We start from the raw sequence: 24,921 nt of genomic DNA, 5'->3' as shown, positions 1-24,921 counted from the left end.
ACACTGAGAGCTGTGCTCTGAGTGGCAGGCACTGTGACTAAATGGTGGAGACTATACTAGAATACACGTCTCCAGAGTCCCCTCTTGATGGGTTTTCCATTATAACATGATGTCTTTAAAATCAATACTAAGGAGACATTACAGAATGCTAAGAAAATCTCAACCCACCTTTCTCAAATTTCATATTTCATCAAATTCTGATAGGAACTAAAGCACCAAGAGTCCACACTGAGAATTACAGTATTAGTCCAGAACATCTGTGGCTTATAAACAAACAGCAGAGTTGGGTCTAGAATCCAGATCTAGTCCCCTCTAAAGCCAATTTTTGCTGAAGACTTAGAGACAGAAAGCACATTTAAAGGATCTTTTCAGTATAACCTTAGGTAGAGCCTAATTTTTTGGAGAGATTGACAAAGAAAAACAAAGAGCACAAAGTTGATGATGTGCGAGGGTTGTTTCTTTGGATTGGAGAAATACCTGACATGCAAATAAAGTCCTGGTATGACTGCCATGCAAGACTGCTAGCCTAAATCACTGGCTGTACCACAGTCTCCCAGCACTCTGCTGCTGCTACTCCATGTGGGCCAAGGCAGCCACCCACCTCCAGGTACAAGGGTTTGGTAAGAAAATCGTCCATGAAGACAGGAATGGTTCTGGACCCTCACCTGTTATACCAGTTAAAAAGAAGCCAGTTCATTCCCTCCAGCTGGTACTCCCGAAGCTGGTTACTGTTCTTATACTCGCGAGACTTCTCAAGTTTCTGCCAGGAATCTGAAGCAGGCCGCTCCTGGTAGGAAAAAGCAAAGAGTACATATGTAGAGAATGACGTTCTAGAAGCATAACAAGAATAGGGATGGTGGTAAATCCCACAACACTGCCTCAAATCTGGCTTCAAACTGCAGTGACTCTTTTCTGACTAAGCGCAGGCCCTACATTTTCTGGGTTTCTCTGGATTAAACTAAGAACATCTCTCTAAAATTTGCAAGTAATTAACGAGGAATGAGGAAGACAAAAAGACCCATCTAGAATCTTGTATTATATTGTTTTACTTAGACTCTTAGATGTCACTCCCACTTACATTTTAATTTCCCTGCAATCCAGTATTAGTCAAGTTCTTTATTTCTATAGACAGAATTTCTTTTTATTTCTTTGTGCTGTGTTATCAGCTCAGGAAAGTACATGGGTCAATATTTTGATTAGTTTCTAGAGTCACAACATCAGGCAAAACCCTATATAATCCGAACTGCAAATTCCTTAAATTCTCCATAAACAAAGTAAGTCTTACTACCTTATCTTTCTACATGACACATCAACTTCTACATATAACTGATAGATTACCACATGCTTAATTTCAGGGAGGACTTGAAGAGATTCAAATTCTTTAACTTTAGCGGGATCCACGTCTTCTTCTAGCTCCCAAGTGCTTTCTTCGTAAGGCAGTGAGCACCACTTCACCAGATAATGCGTCACTTCCTGGTGGGAAACAGGGGAGAAACTTATGTGCTGCTTTCTACTAGACTAAAGCAGTTGATCATACTTTGGCCAACCTGTGCAAAGCCACCTTACAATACAACACACAGATGCCATTAAAGCAGAGACCACATGTTAACAAACCAAGTAATATAGGAGGTAACAAGGGAACACACTTTCAGAGAGTCAACACAGAGAAAACACCCACCTCTCCTGTTTCTGCATCCTTTGTGTGGGCCACCTCCAAGATGCGATCAACTTCTACATAGTCTGGGTTGAACAAGTCTTCATCAGGCTAATGCCAACAGAGGAGAAAAGTTTAAATGTTCTCTTGCCCTTGAATTCCCACTTCCACTGCTTCATCTCTAAGTGACCCCCCTACTCTGGGCCCTATCAGGAGACACATGAGATGGTTACCTGAGAATAAAACTCACCTCACGGGCACTCTTCATTGTCCCTAAATCCTGACCTCCGTGACTAAATTTAAAGGAATCAACCAGGCCTCACAGGATGCACCACAGCCAGGGTAAGACTTTCCTGTTGAGCACTATAGTGCTGTATGGGAATCAGCACAAAGAGGTGCTCTTTTCTCACTACTCCCTGTTCCAAAAATCACCCTTGGAAACTAAGTACTATAGTTTCTTTTTCTTAATATCAACGGCAATAATAGCTAACACTGGGAGGAGGCATGAGAGAGCTTCTGGGGTAGAGGTAGTGTTCTATTTCCTGATTTAGGCGGTGGTTACACAGGTGTGTTTATTTTGTAAAAATTTACTGAGCTGTATGTGTCCTTGGATTTATCTTTATGTACATTATGCTTCAAAAAAAGGGTACTTACAAAATAATAAACAGCACTTAGAAATACTTAATGTGTGTCTGGATTATGCTAAATGCTTTCATTTAAGTCTCAAAACTACTTTATGGAGTAGGTGCTGTAACTACTTTACAGATGAGAAAACTGACTCAGAGAAGCTAGGTAACATGACCAAGGTCACAGAGCTGTGAGAACTGGAGAGTTTACCAGGCCTTTCTTACCCAGAAGGCTTCCTCCTCGACTGCTGGAATGTTCTTATTGCCCCTTAAGCTGGAAGGCATGTTATATATATGTTCTCTCCTTTCATCTTCTAATCAACGCAGGAATACTTTTTATAGCATTCCTGGCAAATCCACACTCAGATTCAATTATTCCCATGTTTAGGAATATATTGCACTCTAAGACCTGACCCACTGCCAAGACAGTTTTACCTCTGCCTGCTCAGCAGTAGCAGCATGATCTTTATCGTTATTACTATTAAATTACAGCCTAATTTCTATCTTGTAACTGTGACTCAATCTTTAAATACTAATGCATGACATTACATTTTATTGCCATTTTATTTCATTCATCCTGACCTATCCAGGTAAACCTGAACTTTGATTTTGTTGTTTATTCTGCCAGAGTTGAGTCTGGTTTTCAGAAAAAATTAAGAGTTTTAGTTAGAAGGTCTCCACCTCTATGCAGTGTGGGAACTTGATGTCTCCTGTGCTGGAGTCTCCTTCACATGGCTACCTTCCCCTCTGGCTACTTCACAAAGCACTGGGAAATAATGGATATAAAGGAGCTCTATCCAAAACTAAGTTATTATTTATTTTATAAGAGTATCATTTATCCAAGTTATTAATAAAAATGTTAAATAGATCAAGACCAAGGACAGAGTTATAGGAATTACACCCCACTATCACTCCTTAATTTCGCAATGTCCTACAGTTTTCTCAAAGCCTTTCCTTCCCACAATAGAATGAAATGCTATTGCATTATTTCTCTAAGTCCTAACACATTTTCTTCTCCCAATTCCCAACCAAAGAAAACTTATTCCCTTGGGAATAAATAGAAAAAGGACACATGGAGCTTTGCAGGCTCTGTTAAGGATTTTGGACTTTATTCCAGGAAAATGAGAGGTACTACAGGTCCTGGAGCAGGGTAACGAATGGCACATGGCAAACCCTCCTCACTTGTCTGGGACCAGCCAAATAATTCCTGAGCACCGACCCTGTGCCTGGTACTGGGAATAGAAATACGAGGAAGACACGGGCCCTGTCTGCCTCACAGGGCCCAAGATGGAAGATACAGACATGTTGTAAACAAGTTACTACACTGCAAATACTTGCTAAAATAGAGATGAGAAAAAAATGTTCCATGAACAGAGGGAGAGTATCCAATGGGGCTTCCAGGTGGTTTTCTAATTCTAGTCGCCACCTTCCTTTCCCCAATTCTCTATCACAGAAACAATGTCGTGGGAAACAGTTCTCACAGGTTGTAGAATAACTATGATGAGGACTGGGGCCAAACTCTAAGGGTGAAGAGGAAGAGCCCCACATCAGGACAAGAAGAATGCTTACTGCCATTATCCTAACATAATTTTTTGTCACTTCAGTAAAAGGGGTACAACACGGAGAATGAATTGATAAGTAGGTGCAGCAATTTACTATCACCTGATGGCATCTGACTGCACACTTAAAGTCTAGTGCCTATGATTACATTTTAAGAATAATTTTTATTACTTCTTTTTGTCAAAAGTGATCTAAATAAAACTGAAAAACTTCATGTTAAAAAATAAGAAAATAAAAATTACTACAATCTCATCAGCCAGAGAAGAGACTTTCTATATCATTATTTATTTTCCAATATCATTTTTACTAGCTACACAGTACTCCATTCAGTGGGATGTATCATAATTTAACAATTGTCTAATGTTTCGTTTTCAATTTTTCATTAATATAAACAACTGTTTATCATTGTTAAATATTTGCACAAAGACTTGACAGCTTCCTTAAAATGAATGACAGAACTGCTGGGACAGAAGACATGCAAATTCTGAGATATCTGATGGCTGTTGTCATATTGTTCTTCTGACAGGTCATATGATGTTATGCTCCCAACCAGTGATGTGCAAGGGGCTCTTCCCTACACCCTCAACCAACAATGGATAATACTTATAAGGGAAAGCCAGAAGATTCCCATTGTAATCTACACTGTCTTGACTATTAGTGAAACTGATGACATTTTTGGATGGTTAATTTGTCCATTTTTTCTATTTGGGGGATTTTATATTTTTCTTAATTAATTATAAGAGCATTTTTTATTAAACTATTGGTCACATGTATATGTGTGTGTATGTGTAAAAATATAAATAGGAAGGTTCTCATACTATATTAAAAAATGTATATTGTTTATGTATGTATGCTTGCATGTATAAATATATATACATATTTCCTAATTAATATGTATGTGTGTATACATATGTACACACATACACTATTAGGAAATATGTATACATACATAATATTTAAGATTTGTGTGTATTATTTCCTAATGTATAGATTTAACACCCAGATTCACCACTGCCTCCTCTTTTATAGGCACAATATGTAGAAATTCCCATTTTATATAAACTTATTTACTTTCTAACATTTTGGCTTTGCTTTCATTTTTCACTTCAAACTTTAGGTCTTTCTGGAACTGTCTTTGGCGGGGTCGGGGGTGGGGGGAACGGTTAAAGAACTGTGTGCACATTCCTCCAGCCCTAGCTCTTTACTGTTCTTCTGACCAAGCTGCACACTCATGGGTTGTCAGTTTGGAAGATCTGCTTCTCATACCTTCATGGATAATTTGTTTTCTTTGGCTTAAGTTTTGTTACAAATCTAGTGCATACTTAGCATTCCACTTTAGCAACAGATCTGCTCAAAACTTCAATTTTAAGAAACTTACACCCATTATGAAGTACTGCAAGAAAAGTAGTGGTCAAATTAGTCAGTATAATATTGCTTCACCTCAGTAAAAATGTGCTTCATCTGGGCTTGTTTATTCCTAAATCGCTTGATCTTCTGTGCGATACGAGGATCCTTTTCGAGCTCTTCCATTGTGGCCCATTTACAGTGTAAGTAGGAACTATCCAACAACACATAAATTGTGAGACAAGCACATAATCAGCAAATCACTAAGCTTTCAAGTGTTTCAATAAATAGGGTAATCATTTAACCAAAAGAAGCAACTGAGTGGAGCAACTGAGCAGTTGTGAAAACTGCTAGAGATTGGGCCTAGAAGGGCTTTGCCCTTAAGGACAAAAACAAAAGAAACAATGCAGCAATTCCAAGCAATGGAGCAGTCTGTGGCTTCTACAGAAATTGGCTCAGAGCCCAGGCAGGTAGCTCAGTTGGTTAGAACATCGTCCCAATAGGCCAAGATTGCAGATTGGATCCCCTGTCAAGGAACATACAAGTATCAACCAATGACTGCGTAATGCACGTTAGTGCAAGTGGGCATATAGCAGAGAACTAGAAAAAAATGAGGGGGAAAAGGTATATAAGCTATAAGAACAGTGGTTCTCCACCCTGGGTGCAAATGAGAATCACACAGGAGGTTTTAAAACACACCAATTTTGGGGACTGCTCCTGGGGTCTGAGTTAAAAGATCCTGAGTGAAGCAAGGACGTCAATGGTTTTAAAGTTCCTGGGCGGTTCTGTGTGCAGCCAAAGTTGAGCACTACCACCTAAGGTGAATTTGAGTCAACTGACATCCATGAGTCACGCTTTAGGGGTCATTCTTGGAAAATATGGATGATAGTGTGACAGGGAAAAGAAATTTTATTCATATAAAACTGCAATACAAATAATACATTAAATAGACGTACAAATTTCTATACTTAACGTAGAATAGCTCCAAGTCAAATGGGGGTTCTCCTGGGTGAACCTGGAATCAAGAGCAAGGAAGTTAATCAGCCCAGATCCCTGCAGATCACCTTTACATGCCAAAAGAAAACAGAGAAATCAACACCTCTACCTGGTTTTAATACAGATTTTTCGAGGATATTTTCATTTTGCTTGGTCTTTTTCTGACAGATATTGAGCAGGTTTATCAAGGCTGAATACACAGCTAGTGATACGGTAAAAAAGAAAAAATGACCCTCCTCGTGTCCTTCCAAGGCCCAGGCTGAGACCATGTTGAGCGGGTAAGTGCAGACTGGCCCAGGGCTCGGAGGCCTATCAGGAGGAGAGTCTGCTGCAGAAGTAAGAGCGTGTACTATCTCTGGAGCCCCTCAGCTGCCACCTTAAAACACCAGTGGTGTTCACTCTTAAAGTAAGGAAGGTTTGTTCATAAATACTTAAGTATTTATGCTCTCACTGGCACCAGCATACTCTTTCACTTAGGAACTTTCTCTAGAGGATCCCTACAATGGCCCTGGGACATCTAAAGAAAAGAACCCATGTTTTCATTAGGGCTTTTTTGCCATCTCTCTTCTTCGTCCTCTGATGACTTTCAGTGGGCTACGAAACTAAGTGACAAAGATCTTTTGCTAGGATCACAGTGGAGGAAAAAAATATCAGTTTGGGCCACTCTCAAATACTTAAAAATTTTATGTCCTAAAATCTTTCATGGGGAGTAAAAATAAGTGTTGACTAGCCAGACAATGTTCATGGCCAGCTCTCACTCCAGCCAGGAATGACCGTTCCAGGTTCTCTAGCCAAATTCTCTCTCCATAGAGGGTATAATCAGTACTAGTGATATAAAAGCCACTGACCTCCTGGACGGTCTTAGATGCTAGGATTTTCTCGATGATGTTTGCATCATCTTCTGGAGGCTCCTGGAGATGGAAGTTAAAAAGAAAGAGAATCACTGGCACCACAGAATCCAAGAAATAATTCTATTAAGGAAAACAACAACAGGTACTACTGCATCCAAAAGTTCACCTTTGACTACTGAGGTCTCTCCCTCCTATCAGACCATGGAGTGATCAAAAGAAGAAAATCTTCTACCTCCTGGGCACAACCTTTTCCCCCCTACTCCCCCAATACACATTTGCTGAGAAGTGCTTCTGCTCTTCAGATTTGCCGTTAGCAACACTAAAATTGGTCCTAGGACTTTCATCCTCTGCCAAAACTGCCTATACATTGACTCAGTTTTCGGCAAGGTGTAACATAAAAGAGTCTGGGGGCTTTAGAATCAGAAGGTCCCAATTCTAATACCTATTAACTTTGGGCAAGTCAATGAACACCTCATGGTTTCCAAATCTATTAACACAGGAGTTAAAAATTCTTATCTCACTGGGTTACTTGGAGGATATAATGGCACATGAAAATATTTTTGGAGAGGAAGCACGATGCAAATGGAAGGTATAATTACTCCCTTCTAAATTGTACCATCTTTCCCCTCTGTACCTGGAAATGGCTGTTTCACTGATCAACTTTTGACTACAAATCCCAACTGAAAATAAATTAATTCCTTCCTTTCCTTCCCTAGATACACCATTTCTAGGATTCTAATCTCCAGGAAATCTCTTTCTACAGAGTACGTGATTTTTAAAAAATCTGCATTAAAAATGACAAACTTGAAGAAAGGATAGATTGAGTCAGAACACACTTGCATTTAACATTCTTTCTAGTACTTTAAGTAGTTTTATTTCAGTTTTCCTATGTACTATATGACCTTTCCAGATCTATTATTTATCATGATATGAGACTTAGAACTGTATATAAAAAGAATGTTCATCCCAACAATCCCAACTCTCAAAATAACTACTTGGGTGCCTGATCAGAACTTCTCAAAAGGATGGTTTATTCTGCATATCGCTGTCTTCAGTCTACCAATTCTAGGGCTCAACTGTCACAAAGTCATACCACCACAGAAAACATTATGTTTTCTAGGATCTTAAATCAAGTTTTTCTCTGAAAAGTGATAGTTAAAAAAAAAAAAATTAAGGAGGCCAGATGGCAGATGGTAGAAAAGAAGTATGAAAATCAGCAGGCACTGACAGATGCCCCCCCAAAGGTTACAAATATTTATTACATTCCCCTAGACACATGGCATTGTGCTACGTGCCATGCAGAAGTTAATCCAAAATGACAAGTCTTTTCCCCCAGCTCAACAAGAAATGGGTGAACTGTGCCTACCATACGGTAGGGAAAAAGCTTTTGTTTTTCTGTTTAAGTATTTGTTCTGTTTGATTCTTTAGCACAAGTTAGGAAAGGAGGAGGCAGTTTATTGTCTCCTGCTTGTCTTCTTCCATTTGAGATAAACCTTTTGAGAGCAGAGATCCTTATTTGTTTTACTCACTGATATAGCTAGATGCCTCAAAAAGGCCATGTAACAGTGGGTAACCAACAAATATTTGTTGAATGCTAAATAACAAGTGGAAGAGAGAAAGAGAAGGAAATATATAAGGAAATAAAGCATCAAACTCACCAGGACCACAGACTGGAGACAGCTATTATTCTTAATCTGCATCACTTAATTAAAAAGTCTCCCCCTTCTCCATATAGTCAGACTTATCCTACATTATCAGAATGGCCAACAGCAAAGGGCCAAAGATCAGTGTCCTTTCTTGAGCAGTAAAGATCACTACCCCAAAATTGTAGCCAATAAACAGCGTTGTATGGCAAGTGGGAAGTGAGCAAAGGAACAAGTGCTAGGTTAAGAGAAACTAGACTAATTAACCAATTTCCTTCCTAGCTTCATACTTCCTTCCTAATTTTCTTCCATACTATGCGATGAGTATGCCTTAAGTTTATGCACTGCTCTGACAGAAATAAATGAGCTACAGTCTTTATCATCAAGGAATGCCCAGACATGCCAACATAAGCTTTACATACAGTATACAGAGACCTTAAGTGTATAATTGATAGATTTCTACATATACATACTTGAGTAAGTACCACCCAGATCAAGTTATATAGCATTTCTAACATTCTGGAAGACCCTTGTGCCCTCATGAGAAGTAACTATTATTCAGACTTCTACCACTATTAATTAGTTTTCCCTACTATTAAACTTCATGTAAATTAAATCATATAGTATGTGGTTCATTCTTCTGTATTACTGTGTAGTATTCTGTTGTATAAATACACCACCATTTATTCATCTAGTATACTGCTGAGGAATACTTGGGTTGCTTCCAATGTTTATGTATGTCTTTTGTTACATAAATCCACTCATTTACCCTGGATACATACACAGAGTGGAACTGCTAGACTAATGAGTTTGGTTATATGTTTGGTTTTAATGGATATTGTCAAAAATTTTTCCCAAAGTAACTATAGCAATTATTACACCTACCAGCAATGCATGGGTGGTTCAGTTAACCTGATATTGTCAGTCTTTAAAATTTTAACAATTCTAGTCAATGTGTAGTATTATCTCTTTAATTCACATTTCCTTGATAACTGGGGATGCTGAAAACCTTTTCATGTGCTTATTGGCCATATAGCTATTGTTTTTACGAAGCTCCTATTCAAGTCATTTGCCTATTTTTAAAACTGCCTGTTTTGATTTTCAAGAGTTCTTTATGTATTTCTAAATAAAAGTTCTCTGTCAGGTATATATATTATAAACATTTTCTACCAATCTATGGGTCTTTTCAGTCTGTAAATGTGTCCTTTGATAACAAAAGTTCTATGTAATCTACCTTATTGACCTTTTTTCTTAGGTTATTTTTATGTCCTGTTTAAGGAATACTTCCTGCCACCGTGGTCCCCCATTAAGCCACATTAAGTGATTCAAAACTTTCTTGTTGCCACATTAAAAAAGTAAAAATAAACAGATGAACTTATTTTAATAATATCGTCTATTTAAACCAATATACCCAAAATATTATCACTTCAATATGTAATCATATTGAATTATTCATAAAATATTTTATATTCTTTTTTTCATACAAAGTCTTTAAAATTTAGTGTATACTTTACACTGACAGCACATCTCAGTTTGGACTGGACATATTTCAAGTACTTAATAGCCACATATGGCTAGTAGCAGCCATACTGGGCAACATAGATCTATTTTGTTCCATTGGTCTATTTGTTCTATAACAACACTACCCTTACTTCACTATTGTAGCTTCATTACAAAGCCTGGATTGCAGTAAGTCTTCCAACTTCTTTTTCAAGATTGCCTTGGATATTCTAGTTCTTTTGCATTTCCATGATCAATTTCCACCCAAATACATGCTGCTTAGGTTTTGACTGGGAATGAATTCTAGACATCTTAACAATTATGAATACATGTATGTCACATATTGCTCCATTTATTTATGTCTTCTTTAATTTTTCAGCAATGTTTTTCCTATAGAGAGCTTGTATATATTTTGAGAGTTATTCCAGGGTATCTAATCCATTGATGTTATTATAAATAACATTTTACAATTTTCATTTCCTGATTTAATCTTGTTAATTTATAAAAATAGATTTGTCTTTCTAACCAACAATTTAGCTAAATTCACATTTATTAAGTCTAATGGTTTGTCAATTTTGTTCAATTTGCTATACACAATCATGTCATCTACAACTAGTGACAGAATTACTTCTTCCTTCCCATCTTTAAATTTTTATTTCTTTTTCCTTACTGCAGTAGCCAGAACTTCCAAAATATTTCTAAATATAAGTGATAACAGTGGAATCTTTTCCTTACTCCTAAATTCAAAGGGAAAACATTCAATAATATACAGCTTAATATAGTATTAGCTGCCAGTTTTTATCTAGAGTTCTTTCTAGTTTATCTAATTCTTTCAGTCTTTGATTTCCTACAGTTTAAGATATGTGCCTAGGTATGGTTTTCCTTTTTTGCATTTTTTCTACTTGGGAGTAACCTGATGTTGCATCTACTGGTTGATATCTCCTACATCAAAATAGGAAGGTAACCAGGAAATCAAGACTTCTTTTCCCCCTTTTTCCTGAATAAAACAGAGATTGTGCATACAAGCATGATCGTATGTGTATAAACACTCAGTGTATACAGATACACACAGATATAAACTAAATCTGCTCACCAAACACACTTCCATAACAACCATCTGTTCTCCACTGCTTGGAATTTTCTCAAATTATCCTTCAAAGAAGACCATTTTAATTAATTCACGTTCATGTCAGAGACTCATTAATTAAATATTTTTTCTGGGGGGGGGGGAAGGGGAGTGATATTCCTCTGGCTGGTGTGGTTCAGTGGGTTGAGCACTAGACTGCTAAGCAAAGGGTGGCAGGTTTGATTCCCAGTCAGGGCACACACTTGACCTGCGGGCCAGGCCCCCACTAGGGGGCACACAAGAGGCAACCACACATTGATGTTTCCCTATCTTCCTCCCTCCATTCCCCTCTCTAAAAATAAAATCTTTTTAAAAAAATTAAATAAAAAGGGGGAAGTGATATTCAGAGGCACTGACAAATCAGAATAGTCACAGGCTCTGAACACACAGGACATGGGGTTCCAGCTGACTCTTGACTTTGAGAATAGCAAATATTAATACAACAGTTTTAATACTACAAAGTAGAGGATGGAAAAGGGCAATAAATGAGTTTCTGCCTGAATAGCTCCTGGGAGTTAATATTAATTTTACTTTATTAAAACTCTATCATGCTTGATAGAAGAAAAAAGAAAAAAAGATACAAGACCCATCCTAAAGTAGCTCATACTTTAAAAGGAAACAAAAAATAAGGACAATGAGAGAATTATTCATATTAGAGAGCTGTGGGAGCACAGGAGAGGGACACTTATCCCCAGCTCAGGGGGAGTGAGTACGGAGCTTCCTAGGGGAGGTAATAACTGAGCTCAGCCTACCAGGCACAGGAAAATACCAGACAAAGCAGAGGGACCTGTCTGCAAAGACATAGCAGTGAGGCACAAGAGGGCACCAGGAGTTGAACCTCATTCAAATTCAGCTCCTTTTGTTCCAAAAGGTAAAATCATACACACCACACAAATTGTAGGAGCCAAAACCTGAGACAACCTTGTAAAAATCTATACATTATAAAAGTACAATGGTGAAAGTTGCCTGTGTTCCAGGCACCAACACAGTGTCACAAAGAGTAGGAAAGCAAGGAGTTAGTGTTAGGGTGGAAACACTTTTAGCCCCTGAATCTCAGCTTTTAGACAGGGGATAGTCCTCTAGACTCTAAAGCAGGCTGAAATAACCTGTCAGTCTTGAGGTAGAATGAATCATGTGTAAAGATGTTTTTAGCAACTCACCACTAGGTAACCAATGCTGAGATCGCAATTTGGGGCTGGGACAGGGGCCAGCAGTCACAGAAGTGGGCTGAGCATGCTGATAAGACACTGCAAAGAACTGCAAAGAGGTACCAGCGGGGCCTTTTTTATGCCCATTCCAGACCCTTCTCTGCTCCAACCAAAAGCCAGCCAGCAAGCAGGCAGCCTTGTAAAGGGCCTCTGGAGAAAGATGGAAAAAATCCTCACCTACTTCAACTGATTTTCTGTGCCACTGCTTTAAAGATTGCCTGGAATCCAAGATGAGATCCAAGGCTTTCAAGCTTCACATCAGCCTGGGAAATCTTTGTTCACACCTCACCAGGAAGCCCAACAGATGAAAGTGAAGCTGTTTTGGGTCTGCAGCAGCTAGGGCTCCATGGCACACTGATTTTGAAACCCATTCAACCCCTCACAAGCTGTCTGCTCTGCCCTGCACGCTGGGCCAGGCCTGTGGTACAGTGGCTTTTCTGAATATCAGCACCAAAAGCACATTATCAGGCCTCTTTCCTGCTTAAATTTAGTAATTAATAATACTTGAGGCATGGTTAATGCAAATTCAGATTCTATCTTGTATTTACACTTACACACACACACACACACACACTCTCTCTCTCTCTCTCTTGCGCGCGCGCTCTCTCTCTCTCTCTCTCTCTCTCTCTCTCTCACACACACACACACACACACACACACACACACACACACACACACACGACCCTCTCTTTGCTGTATCCTTATGAGACTAATAAGGGCCTTAAGATACATAAAATTTCCTGAATTGTTTCTGTCAGATCAGCTAATTCTGCCTTTTGGGTACCAGGGGAGAAGTCATAACAACTGAAATATGGTTAATGACTTAGGTTAAATGGCTAGTAGAAGAAAATAAAATCCCTTATAATTTTTAAAATACCAAGCCAACCATAAAATCTCCAAGGAAGGAAAACCCATTAGAAAGTGATATAATCCTATCAGCTCATGGCAGTCTGAGAAGGCTACTCTTGACTATTTGCTCGAAAAGTACTGCAATGACAAAACATCAGTTATTATTCCTATTAAGTCTTACATACATCAGTTGGATAACCCTTAGCACAGAGACCTGAAATCAACTCTTAGTGCTAGTTACTAATCAACCACTACTATATAACTATGACCTGGATCATCCTGTGCCTGTTTCTTCAATTGTTAAAAAAGGGACAACGACCGCTGCTCCTAGCTCCCTTTCAGGCCAACAGAATGAAAGGACATGTGATATTATGTAAAGATGCTTCAAGCTGGAGGTGAAGTGGTTTAAACAGATAAAGTATTATCGGCCTCAGTAAGCCACGCTGGCGCCCAGGAGGAAGAACAGGTACTTGTGCTGCTGCTGCTGCACACAGAGCCGCGGATTCTGCCAAGTCAGCGACGGTGACTCTGTAACAACAGGCGCCTGTGTCCCAGAATGTGCTGCTGGCAATGATGCCCCTCCTGCAGGCTCAGCCTGCTTCTCCTTTCGATTCTTATTTCTTCTCGGTAAGCTCCTTGGCACAGGCCTCCTCCTCCTTTTCAACATTCACTGCTCTTCCTTTCTAGCATCTGCGCATCAGGTCCTAATGCTGCCCTCTCCCTCCTCAATTCTGCTGCCAGTGCGAAGTCCTAAAATGTGAATATGGCCATTCTGCTTCTCCACTTGAACCCATCAGTACCTCCTACCCGTCTCTGATCTACAGTATACAGGCCACATACCTTAGCTGACATCCAAGAACCTGCATTATGTGCCTTTTCCTACCAGTCAGGGCTCAACTCCCACTGCTCCTCAGATTAGACCCCAACATCCAGCCAAGCTCACCTGTCTGTCATACCACAACCTGCGGCACCACTCAGGCTCTGGGGCTTTAGTTCATGTTGGAAATCACCCCTCCTAAAACCCTGACCGCCCTGCTTTCTGGACCATACCTCCTTCTGTGTCGCTACAGTATCGAGCACATGCTTCCAGAACTGCACTTAGCATAATAGCAGGATAACCATATGCTCCTTCTCCTATATAAAGCTCCTGGGAGGCAGGGACCATCTCCTGATTCTCATCCTTGTATCCCAGGACCTCCCCTTGCAGTGGACTCTCAATGCACATTTGTAGAATCCAAGTTCCAACTGTAATTACTAGTTCATGTAATTTTATTCACTGAACAACTATTTACCATGTATCCGACTACTCCATTCTCAGGAGAAAGACAAACATACAAATAAAATGAAGTCGTTAATCCAAATTATAAGTTGTTGTAAGTGCTATGAAGGAAACCCTAAGGAGTGAAGTAAAGAATCACTAAGCTGAGGGGCAGGGACCTACTTTAAAAGACGGCAAACCAGTCATGTAAAATGAAAAGCACGTGGTGAAGAGCATTCCAGGAAAAAGAAACCACACACACAAAGGTCAGCAGGTGGGAAAGAACTACTCGTTTAGGCATTAAAACATGGCAAGTCTTTTGGCTAAAGAGTCATGGGAGAGATGAGGTAAAGTTGTTTATGTGAAAAATGTTATTTGGTGAAATAAAGAGTGCAATGGTAGAGGATCCTGCTTGACACAGTAAGGGTCTGAATTTTATTCTAAATGCAAGCGGAAGCCATCTGAAGGTTTTAAGCAGTAGTTAAATGATCTACCTTAAGCTTTAGCCAACAACCACAGAACAACTCCATCACCAGGCCAGCACCCCACCCAAAGGCTGTACCTCTGCCTGCCAAGCTAGGGTAGAAGCTGAGAGGGCAGACGTTCGGCCAGCTCCAAGAACAGCGATTGTTTCCCCATCGTCATCCACCACTTTGAAATCTAGGTCCTCATTGTATTTTCTGCGCTTCACTTGCCGTCCGGACCGTCGTTTCTGCAGGATGAACACACCGTCAGAGAGAGAAGCTCTGTGAGTCAGAGGCAAAAGTTTGTACAATAATACCCTCAACTACACCCCTAACATGCAAAGGAGACCTTTCTTACTTTACAAAAGGAATCTTCCTTAAACACTTCTCTTTAAAAACTAAATTCACTCAAAATGGGACCTAACGGAGGGAGGCGATCCAAGCTGCTGGGAACTGAGAAGGCACAGTCTTAGAATCCAGTGAGATGTTTTATTCATCAATGACAGTGACTTCTTACCTCCTTTCTAGAACTGGTTCCAATTCCAGTAAAACAGAGATGGGAGGTAAACTCTGTCACCTTTGAGGTAGCTTCTAGCATAGCTGGAAGCTCTGATTTTATGAAAATGGTATGATAGTTGATTTTGGTTTTGCCTGAGTTAACAATAATTACCACAAAACTCCTAAAAAACTAAATAATACCAATTTAATTTCATAATACCCCTTGAAATACAGTCAGACATCTTAAGTGTGACAAAACAAGACTCATGAGTCATCATCTGAGGACTCATCTATAATTAAGAAGCTTATGACCTTTTACAGACAACATTCTGCAACAAAGCAGCCCAGTGGCTTTTCTCCCAACAGAAAAACACATGGTTCATCTCTATGTACACAGCATATCCAAGCAGCAGAAACACACTGGGAACCATTCACTAGCTAGCTCACTCTCAAATTAAACCTTAAAAAACAAAAACAAAAGCAAAGCCCCACCTTCTTTATTTTTTAAAAGTTATCTCCTGGGCCTCTCTCGGTGTTTCTACCACTTCTTTACTATGTCACCTCTGTAACATTTAATTTTACATGAGGGATTCTACATAAAAACCTGCTCCCCAAACCCATTACAGATTACCATCCTAGAAACACTTAACCCCCACCGCCAACTGCCATCAACCCGCAGGTGCTTTCTCCTCTGCCAATCAGGATACCTAATAGCCACAAGCCTAAATTTACAGGCAGCGAGGGGGGTCTTGGCTCTGACCCAGACACTACTACTTATTACCCCCATGACTTCAGAAGCTGACACCTTCTACAATGACTATCACCTAGACATCTATGAGGGTCCAGATGGTATTTGAAGGTGCAGTGAACTGGTCTTACTTTAAGCAGTTCCCTTGCAGCAGCTCAACCCAGATGAAACTGCTGTGGATATCAGAGGAAAGAGCACTTTCAAACATCAGAACTCGTGTCCAAGAGAGGTTGCTTCAACCCAGGGAGAATATTCCTACCAATGCGATACACATACTTTAGCATATTTTTAGGAATCTCATTTAGGTGGGCAACTCCTCTTTATTCATGTTTGGCCAAACTTTCCTTCCTGTTTTGGCATAATAATTATAGCCCTGGCTTTTCCAGTATCTGAGATTATGAAAATGCCCTTGTGCAAAGTCTGGCCCAGCTTTGAGTCCTAAATGCATTAACTACATGGCAAAACAGGGCTCTGAGTGTTACCTAGCTTGGCTCACAGCTCCATTCTCCACATTCACTTTCCCTCTGCCGAATATGCTACTTTCCAAGAAGGAAGCAAGCATCACTAAAAAACTGGCAGATTAATTCATACTAATAATCCTACACTAAAGTTCAGGATGCTAGGGAAAGGGCCTGTGGTCTTTTGGTGTTCACCCCCCACAACAGTGAAAGTCCAGCCCAGATCTGTGCACAGGGATGCAGGCTTGAAGGAGGGAGAGAGGAGCGACAGGATCAGCGTCAGCAAGATCCCACCTGGCAGCCGTAACCTCCACCAGGGCTCCCGGTCACAGCTGTACCTGGCTGTCTGTAGACTCAGTGGATTCCTCAGGACTCCGCAGGGATGCGTTCGGCAGGCCCTGCTCCAGCTCTAAACTCTCCACTGTGGTTTCACTTTTCCTTTTTCCTTTCTTCTTTTTCTCCACTGGGGTTGGTCCTTGCTCCTTGCTACAAGGAGAAAGTCAGAATTAAAACTGTTGGGCAGTTTTTAAAACTAAGATTTCTCATGTGATCAAAGTTATGATATGAAATCCTGGAAATCGTGGGCCAGGGTAGGCTTTAATGGAGAATCCACAAGTTTATTCCCAGAAATATACGAAAATATGGGAAGAAATAGCCACATGGATTGATGCACAATTCACTTTTTATACCCCTATCATGACTACTATGCCTATGATTAATGTGTAAGAAATAAAATAGTATGAACACAACCAAAAACCCCACTTTCAGTCTACATAAATGCCTTCTCTAGGAAATGTAATTGCTTTGCAGATATTAAAAATCATTCAAATTTCAATCTCCTTTTAGGAAGTGACATCTCTCTAATCTGTCATCATCCTCTATTGATAATGATCTACCTATAAGACTTGAAATGAGTACTAAAAGTTCAAAAATGAAGACAACACTGCCCCTGACCTTGAGGAAGTTACAATTATGAAAATTCCAAAGACCACATAGAGCCACAGTCCAAAGTAGTAGATGAACGCTTCCTGAGAGAGGTGGAGATGGGCAAAGCACATCCATCCTGCAATCCTGCTAAGATGGTACCATCTCCTCTAAAAACCCTTTCCTGACTCTCCCAGTTGACAGCATCTTTTTCCTACACTCCCAAAGCACTTCAACTGTTCTTTGCTTAAGGTACTCAAACTCTGACCTGCCACCAAAGTTAGTCATTAAACTATGACACCAGGTTCAGAACCATATGTGCTTGGATTCTCTGCAGTTGCTCAATAAACATTTGCTGACTGAATGACTATTTTATATTGTACTTTCCCTAGAGGACACTTAAGTTTTATATCCCTCACAGTGAGCAGTCTTATACTTTACACATAGTAAAGTATTCGATAAATACTTATTAAATACAGACAGATAGATGGATGCATCAATAGGATTAGATTACTTATCATTGGGGAGACACGGGAAAACACATTTGAGTGGGGATATACATAGAATTTTGATAGAAAGAAGATAGGAATCATCAAAACCATCACCATCCCTTCATCATCATCATAGCTAATACTTATATGACAATACACGCAGGCAGAGTTCTCTAAGTCCTTTACCTGGATTACCTCCGTTACTCGTCACCACCGCCATATAAGGCAAATAGTCTTATTATTCTCATTTTATTAACAGGTACTGTGAGGTTCAGTTAGATTTCTAAGGTACCATGGCTAGGGAACAGCAGAGAAAGGACTTGAACCCAGGCATGCACTTAACCACCATGACATTCTTGGTGAATGGAATGGTGTTAAGGGCACGTTTAGTAAAAGACAGCCTATGTGGCTCAGTGACAGAGAAGTAAACAGAAGTACTCAGTGACAGAACTGGAAAGAAATCAGGGGTACATCAGCCAGGAAAGTTTAGACCTTTAGGAAGTTTTCTGTGTGAAAAGGCTATGACGGCATGCCCACAGTAGAGGAAATGAAGCCCTAAGCTAGACATAATCCAAGAAAACTCAAAGGTGAACATGATTTTAAAGATCCAGCTGAAGTAGGACCAGTAACTCTTGGCAAGAGACAGAATGTGGAGGATGAGGAAGAGCCAAAATTATTGGTACTTTTCATCAGGTGAGTTACTGGGAGGCGTGGGGGGAGAGGAAAACCGAAGGCCGTGTTTGGACAAGGGAAATCCAGCATGACGGACTTGTGGCAGGAATACCAGCCAGTGACTAATCAGCCTGCCGCTCTTGAGCACTCCTCACCCATCATGAATCCCCAATCAGGTCAGCACAAACTGAGCCCACCCTCCATCCACCAGGCTGAAGACTGGCTGGACTATCAATCAAGAGAGTTCTTTATGAAAATTATTTTGGTCCAACCGGAGGCAATGAAATTCAAGGGATCCTGCCAGTTTAGAGGATTATACATTTTAATAAGAGGCTTGTACTCTCAAGCAGGGGAAAAAAAGCAAAACTTCTTCCACTTACCAGTTCAGGGCTGGAAGCTCAGGTAAAATAGTTTCAAAGGTTGCTAAATTTTCTCAGGAATATTAGCCTCATGTTATATGGCTTCTCACTAAGAAAGCTGTACAGCAATTTATATTCTACAAAGCACTCTTGTGTTTGGAGTCTCATTTACCTGTTAAAATCAAGACTCCGTGAGGGAGCCAGAGCAGATGAGCCTCATATTACAGATGTCGAAACAGGTTCAAAAGCGGCACAGGACCAAAAGTCAGCAGCAGCGCAGAGGCCGCACTCAGTTCCTCTGACTCCCGCTCCCAGCCTGCTGCTCTCATACCAGTCAGGAGCCATGTCTTCTGACTCCTTTTTAAACCCAGCTTCATTTTGATAAATGTAAAAAATGTAAAAACTTCAAATTTCCTGTAATATTGTCTGAATCTCAAAACAATGACCAAAAAAATCAGCAACAAAACATTCCAATGACCCCAAATTCACAAATCTACAGGTACTGATGGATTTAATGGACATCTTAACAAAAGCAGGCTTGTGCTTTAATTTGGGACAGAAATTTAAAGATAGCTGATTAATATACTAAAAGTCGCCATAATAATCATATGCTCAGAGTCCGTAAATTTAACATAAAATCCAAAATCCTTCCTCACAACATTTGAAATCAATTCCATCTATCTAATACATATAGCTTCATCATATTAGAAAGCTTTGACCATATATGTTTAATCTTCATATGCCAGACATATGTGTTTCACTGTGAAACATCATACCCAATATTAAACAAGCTCGAGCCACAATTAAGGAATGGAACCTCCTGAAAATATGAAAGTTTACTGCCAGATTTGTATATCTTTTTGCCTTCCATGTTTTCAGAAACCCATTAAATAATGGAAGTAGGAAGAAGCCATAATGAGACACTTCCAAAGTCAAGTCTGGGGCATGACTAGGTTTTTCTAGCTAAAGGCTGGGAGGAAGGGTGGTGTCGAGGGAACACCTTCTCAAATGTATGTCAGTAAAATAAGAAATAGGAACTGCTTACTTTATTTGGGGGTAAATAAGAAGATACTCCACCTGGGAAATCTTCAAAGTGATTTTCTGGAGGTTACTTTTGGCAACAAAATTAATTTTGAGTTCCAAAAATTCTTCTTGGAGCTCTTCTGATAAAGACAAATGTCAGGAAGAAAAAATTCCATGTAAGCTTATAAATGGGATTTTCAAATTGGACATCAGGAAAATATCACCTGAATTCACCCTTCATGACTAGATAAAACATGTTTTTTTTCCCTTTTTGGAATAAGTTCTGAAACCTTAGGCTTTTATCAAATGAAGATATTTTAACCTCTAAATTGCTATGCCCATAGGCGGATTTGGTCCATGAATGCTTGTTTGATCCTTCAAACTCCAGGTTTTTCAAAAATACTGGCCAAATAATTAGTAACAAAACTATGTATGCATATACATTTTGATTTAGCGATTCCATTTATAGAAATATACCCCAAAGACAACCCCCAAAATATTAATCTATATATACATGAGGTTATTCCCTGCAGCATTATTTGGTGATTGTAAAATAATGAAAACTACCTAAATGTCCAAACATATGTGATTGAACAAATTAGGATACATACCACAGAGTACTATACAGCCATAAAAACAATTAAGAAAGAATTCTACGAACTGATACAGAATGATTTCTAAGATAATATTAAATAAAAAATGAAAAATGCAAAAAAGTATGTGACTTTCTGTGGAAGAATAAAGAGAAAATAAGAAAACATGCATATGTCTATTCATATTACTACAGGAAACTCAGGAAAGATAAACCAGAACACAGTGATTATCCACAGGGACAGGTGGAGAGAATGGGGTGGAAGGGATACAGAAAGGGAGTGGCCCTTCTCTGAGTATGTCTTTTTACATGAATTTGACTTTTGGAAGCATATTACAAATACTTTTTAAAAAACTAAGATGAAAACAACTTGAAATAAACAAATTGTCTTTCAAACAAATAACATAATCACATTGAATGGAGGGGGAAAATACCTAATTTATGATACAGTATTTGACTAAATACTCTCAGCTTTTGGGAGAAGTAGGGAGAACAGCAAACAAATCCTGGCCTCTCTTTGGTAGACACATAGATAAAACAAGTCTGAAATCACTTTAGATGTGCCCAGCACTAAGCACATGTGTAAATGTGTTGACACTGGGAGCTAGGGCTGTCACTGAGGAAGAGGGAAGATGTAAATATGAAATGTTGTAAGGCCAGGACAAGATTGTGGGAAGAATCTAAGTTGAAGGCATAATGTGAACTCATGTTTTCTAAAGTAAATGTATGTGTTAACAGGTGCATATAAACATGCACACACATATCATGAATATACTGTGAGTGTGCATATAGGTGTGTGTATATATAAGTATATATAAAATGAGTGGGTATATTCCCCACCCTGCCAACTTTGACAACTGAAAGAACCAAAAAAGGAAAGATGCATCAGAGTTAGCAATATGCACACCCCACAGGTCTTGGTTTCTAATACCAAAGTTCCCCAGAGAAATGGCTGATTCCAAGGCTAAGGCAGGGAAAATATAAAAGGTAGATTTGAAACATTTTGCTATATCTAAAACAGTAATGAATTATAAGTTGTTGAAAACAATAGGAATCCATACCAGTAACAGAGACAAAGTGAATAAATGAGGAACAAGAGAGAGAGCTCTTGCTTACTGTAGAATCCAAATGGTAAATGTAGAGGAAGCAGTGAAGTTAGGAAATCACTTTGTAACTACTGCAGAAAACATAAATACAATCCAGAATCACCAAGGAATGCTAAATCCAGGAACAACAATTTGAAGAGGAGCAAGGTATTGCATGATCGCAAATTATCTCCCCACAGATTGCTTATTAGCAGCAAGAGAACAAAAACAGCAACTACACAACGGTTCTATAAGAAAATGACCTTACTCTCAGGAAAAGCACACTATAGTATTTAGGGACAAAAAGGCTTAATATACGTAACCTGTTATCAAATGAGTCAGAAAAAAACCATATAATTTATTCTGATATATACCTATTCCACAGCTGAAATGGATACTGTGTACGTTCAGCACCTTTTCTCTGATAACCAATACTAATTCCCTAGACTACAAGAGAGGGCAGAATGTCAGGCTGGGCTACGGTATCCTATTCCTTTTACCACAGTGACTGGTCCAGGGATGGACAATGACTCAGTCGGGCCAACCTGGGAGTCCTTCTTTAAAAAAAAAAAAAAGTTAAGGTTTTGGCAGAAGTGGGCAGGAAAATAAATCTTGTTCCCCCTAGGTTCTCAAGCTGCAGGCAGCCATAATGCAGCCCTGAGGAAAAAAGCAGCTGCAAAGGATGGAGCAACACACAGAGGGGCGCAGGGAAGGACTACGATGAGGAACTCTGGGGGGATCCTCGACTGTAACTCCCGGTCCTCAGTCCTTAAGCGGGGAAACCTCCTTATTTTATTTTATTTTTTTAACTTGATTCCAGTTGGGTTTATGTCACTTGTAACCAAGAGAGTTCTGAATACAACATAGGCCTAATACCCTTACCACTTAATGGCACCTGATGCAGGATCAAAGCAATCTTCTTTATATAATTCTCTTTTCTAGCTTTCAGCGTTAGAAACAACTCACATGCAGGACAGAATAAAGTGGCAGACAAGATTTTTTTAGACTCTAAGTATTTTTCTTTTGGAACAATCAAATTTGATTTTATAATAAAACATACATACACTTTAAAGAAAGCATATATTTATGACATCTGAGAAACTTCCAATATATAAACTATACCCTCCAAGCAGGACCATTATCAGGTATGACCAACAGCAGTTTATTAGCCTCTCCTCCTGTCTTCTACATAGCTTCATCAACCAAGATCTTCTGCAGTTTTTATTAGGTAATTAAGTACTTTTTTTTACTTCCAAATGAGAAATTACATAATGGTATGAAAGCACTAGATAGACGGACTTTCCCAAACTTCTCCCCCTATCTCCAGTTCCCAACCTCTGGGCTTCTTCGTTGGAATTGAAAGGTAGAAACCAGGTGTTGGATCTGAGTATGAGAAGATAGGTCTGTGCATGTGTCAGAACACTCTATTACAATGAATTTTTTATTACTGTGCCTCCATGGATTCCAGGCATTGAAAATATTTATTAAACAAACTGCATTATTTCAAAAACACTCATCTTCCCATTTTAAAATTAAATCTTATAACATGTCCATCAAAGTCTTAGCAGGAAACAATCAGTTACTACTGCCACAGTGAGCTGCCATAATTCCCAAATTCAGAATGACTGAAAGTAGTTCATGATACCAATCACTGCCTTCATAGACAAGCACACGCCTGGGGAGCGCAGCCTGAGAGCCACAGCTCCGCTCTAGGAACAGCGCTTCCCAGACTCTTCCAGTCCAGGCCTCGCCACAGGCTCTGACCCTCTTCCCAGGAATGCAATACTGAAAATGTGGCTACTGCCCCCAAAGAGTTCATTTGCACACTTAATTCAACTTTTATTTAATGTCCATATTAGTTCACCCTATACTGTATATTTGGAGAACTGAGTTGGGTAGCACAGATTTTAAAGATACTGGTTAAAGTTTGAAAATGCAAAAAAAAAAAAAAAAGAAAAAGAAAAAAGAAAAAGGAAAAGAAAAAAGAAAGAAAAACAAGAAACCAAAACAAACAAAAACCCTAATTGTTTTGGTGCAGGTTGTCAGCTGTAGACGAAATGAGAACCAAATTTCCCTGTACTCAGTCCCCTTAAAAACATCAAAACAAGGATTATAAAGTTTATGATATTATCCTAGTAAAAAAAAAATTGCAGCAAAAACTTTAGGTACTTATAAGATGAAAAAGCAGAGTTTTAACAAATGTTATTAAAAGTGATAAAAGCAAATGAAAATAAAAATTCAAAAAATATAAAGGTTTCAAATGAAACAGACAAGTTATCCCTACTGGCACCAAATCCCACTTTCCAGACAGAATCGCCCTTCACTTGCTGATACCTCCCTAACTCCAAATATGTTCACATTTCTAGTTTTTTATTTATCCACATTAAGCAAAAGCTACTGACATCCTGATATGAAAGTTAGTGGATTTAGATCTTATTTATCTCCCCACTCCTTCCTCTACTTCTATACTTTTGTTGATTTTTTGTAGTCAAGGCAGCCGTGTTTTAAATTTTCATTAATTTTTTCCTGTTTCCTGACTGTTCCTTTTTCATAATGCATTCCTGTTTTGCAGACTGTTTCATCTTGAATCAGGATTCTAACTTCAAATCTTTCGTAAGTTCTGCTCCTTGACTTGCTTCTTCTAAAGACAGCCCTTCTGCTCATTCCTCTTTCTACTCCTCTCTGCCACTTGTTTTCTTCCACAATCTCCTGATCTTTGGTGGACTGTTCCTGTTTAAAATGAATGAGGTTCACAATGCAGGTGGCTGGTGAGGCTCTCTGCTGCCTAATAAGTCGCTTTCTCCAACGAGCCTCACCCCTGAACAGGAGACCCAGCTGGGACTCGGCACTGCATACACAGGTGGCTGTCCCTCTCTCCCCGTTTTTGGGTTAGGGCAGGGAAAGGCAGAGAAGCTGGTGTCCCTAGGTTCCCTTCCTGTGGATGTCAACCTCCACTTGGAGCCCTAGATCCTCCCCTAGAGCAAACTGCTCA

At 39.4% G+C, this 24,921-nt stretch overlaps 1 protein-coding gene across 2 annotated transcripts in view; it reads right to left on the bottom strand.

Moving 5' to 3' along the window:
* The window catches only part of CHD6 (chromodomain helicase DNA binding protein 6), a 173,705-nt gene that overhangs the window by 83,246 nt on the left and 65,538 nt on the right, over nucleotides 1-24,921 (bottom strand). For both annotated transcript variants that reach the window (XM_054573731.1, XM_054573730.1), the window contains 8 exons: nucleotides 17,122-17,269; nucleotides 15,178-15,327; nucleotides 7,029-7,091; nucleotides 6,141-6,199; nucleotides 5,281-5,398; nucleotides 1,679-1,765; nucleotides 1,339-1,473; nucleotides 666-787 (listed from right to left, as the gene is read on the bottom strand). In XM_054573731.1, coding sequence (XP_054429706.1) covers nucleotides 666-787; nucleotides 1,339-1,473; nucleotides 1,679-1,765; nucleotides 5,281-5,398; nucleotides 6,141-6,199; nucleotides 7,029-7,091; nucleotides 15,178-15,327; nucleotides 17,122-17,269 — 882 coding nt within the window. The remainder of the gene's footprint in view (nucleotides 1-665; nucleotides 788-1,338; nucleotides 1,474-1,678; nucleotides 1,766-5,280; nucleotides 5,399-6,140; nucleotides 6,200-7,028; nucleotides 7,092-15,177; nucleotides 15,328-17,121; nucleotides 17,270-24,921) is intronic.

The sequence above is a fragment of the Pteronotus mesoamericanus genome, unplaced genomic scaffold (genome assembly GCF_021234165.1).
Source record: "Pteronotus mesoamericanus isolate MK-2021 breed Mesoamerican mustached bat unplaced genomic scaffold, CSHL_Meso_final contig_25, whole genome shotgun sequence".
Lineage (NCBI taxonomy): Eukaryota > Metazoa > Chordata > Mammalia > Chiroptera > Mormoopidae > Pteronotus > Pteronotus mesoamericanus.
The sequence above is the reverse complement of the archived record's forward strand: the minus strand, read 5'-3'. Positions and strand labels throughout refer to the sequence as shown.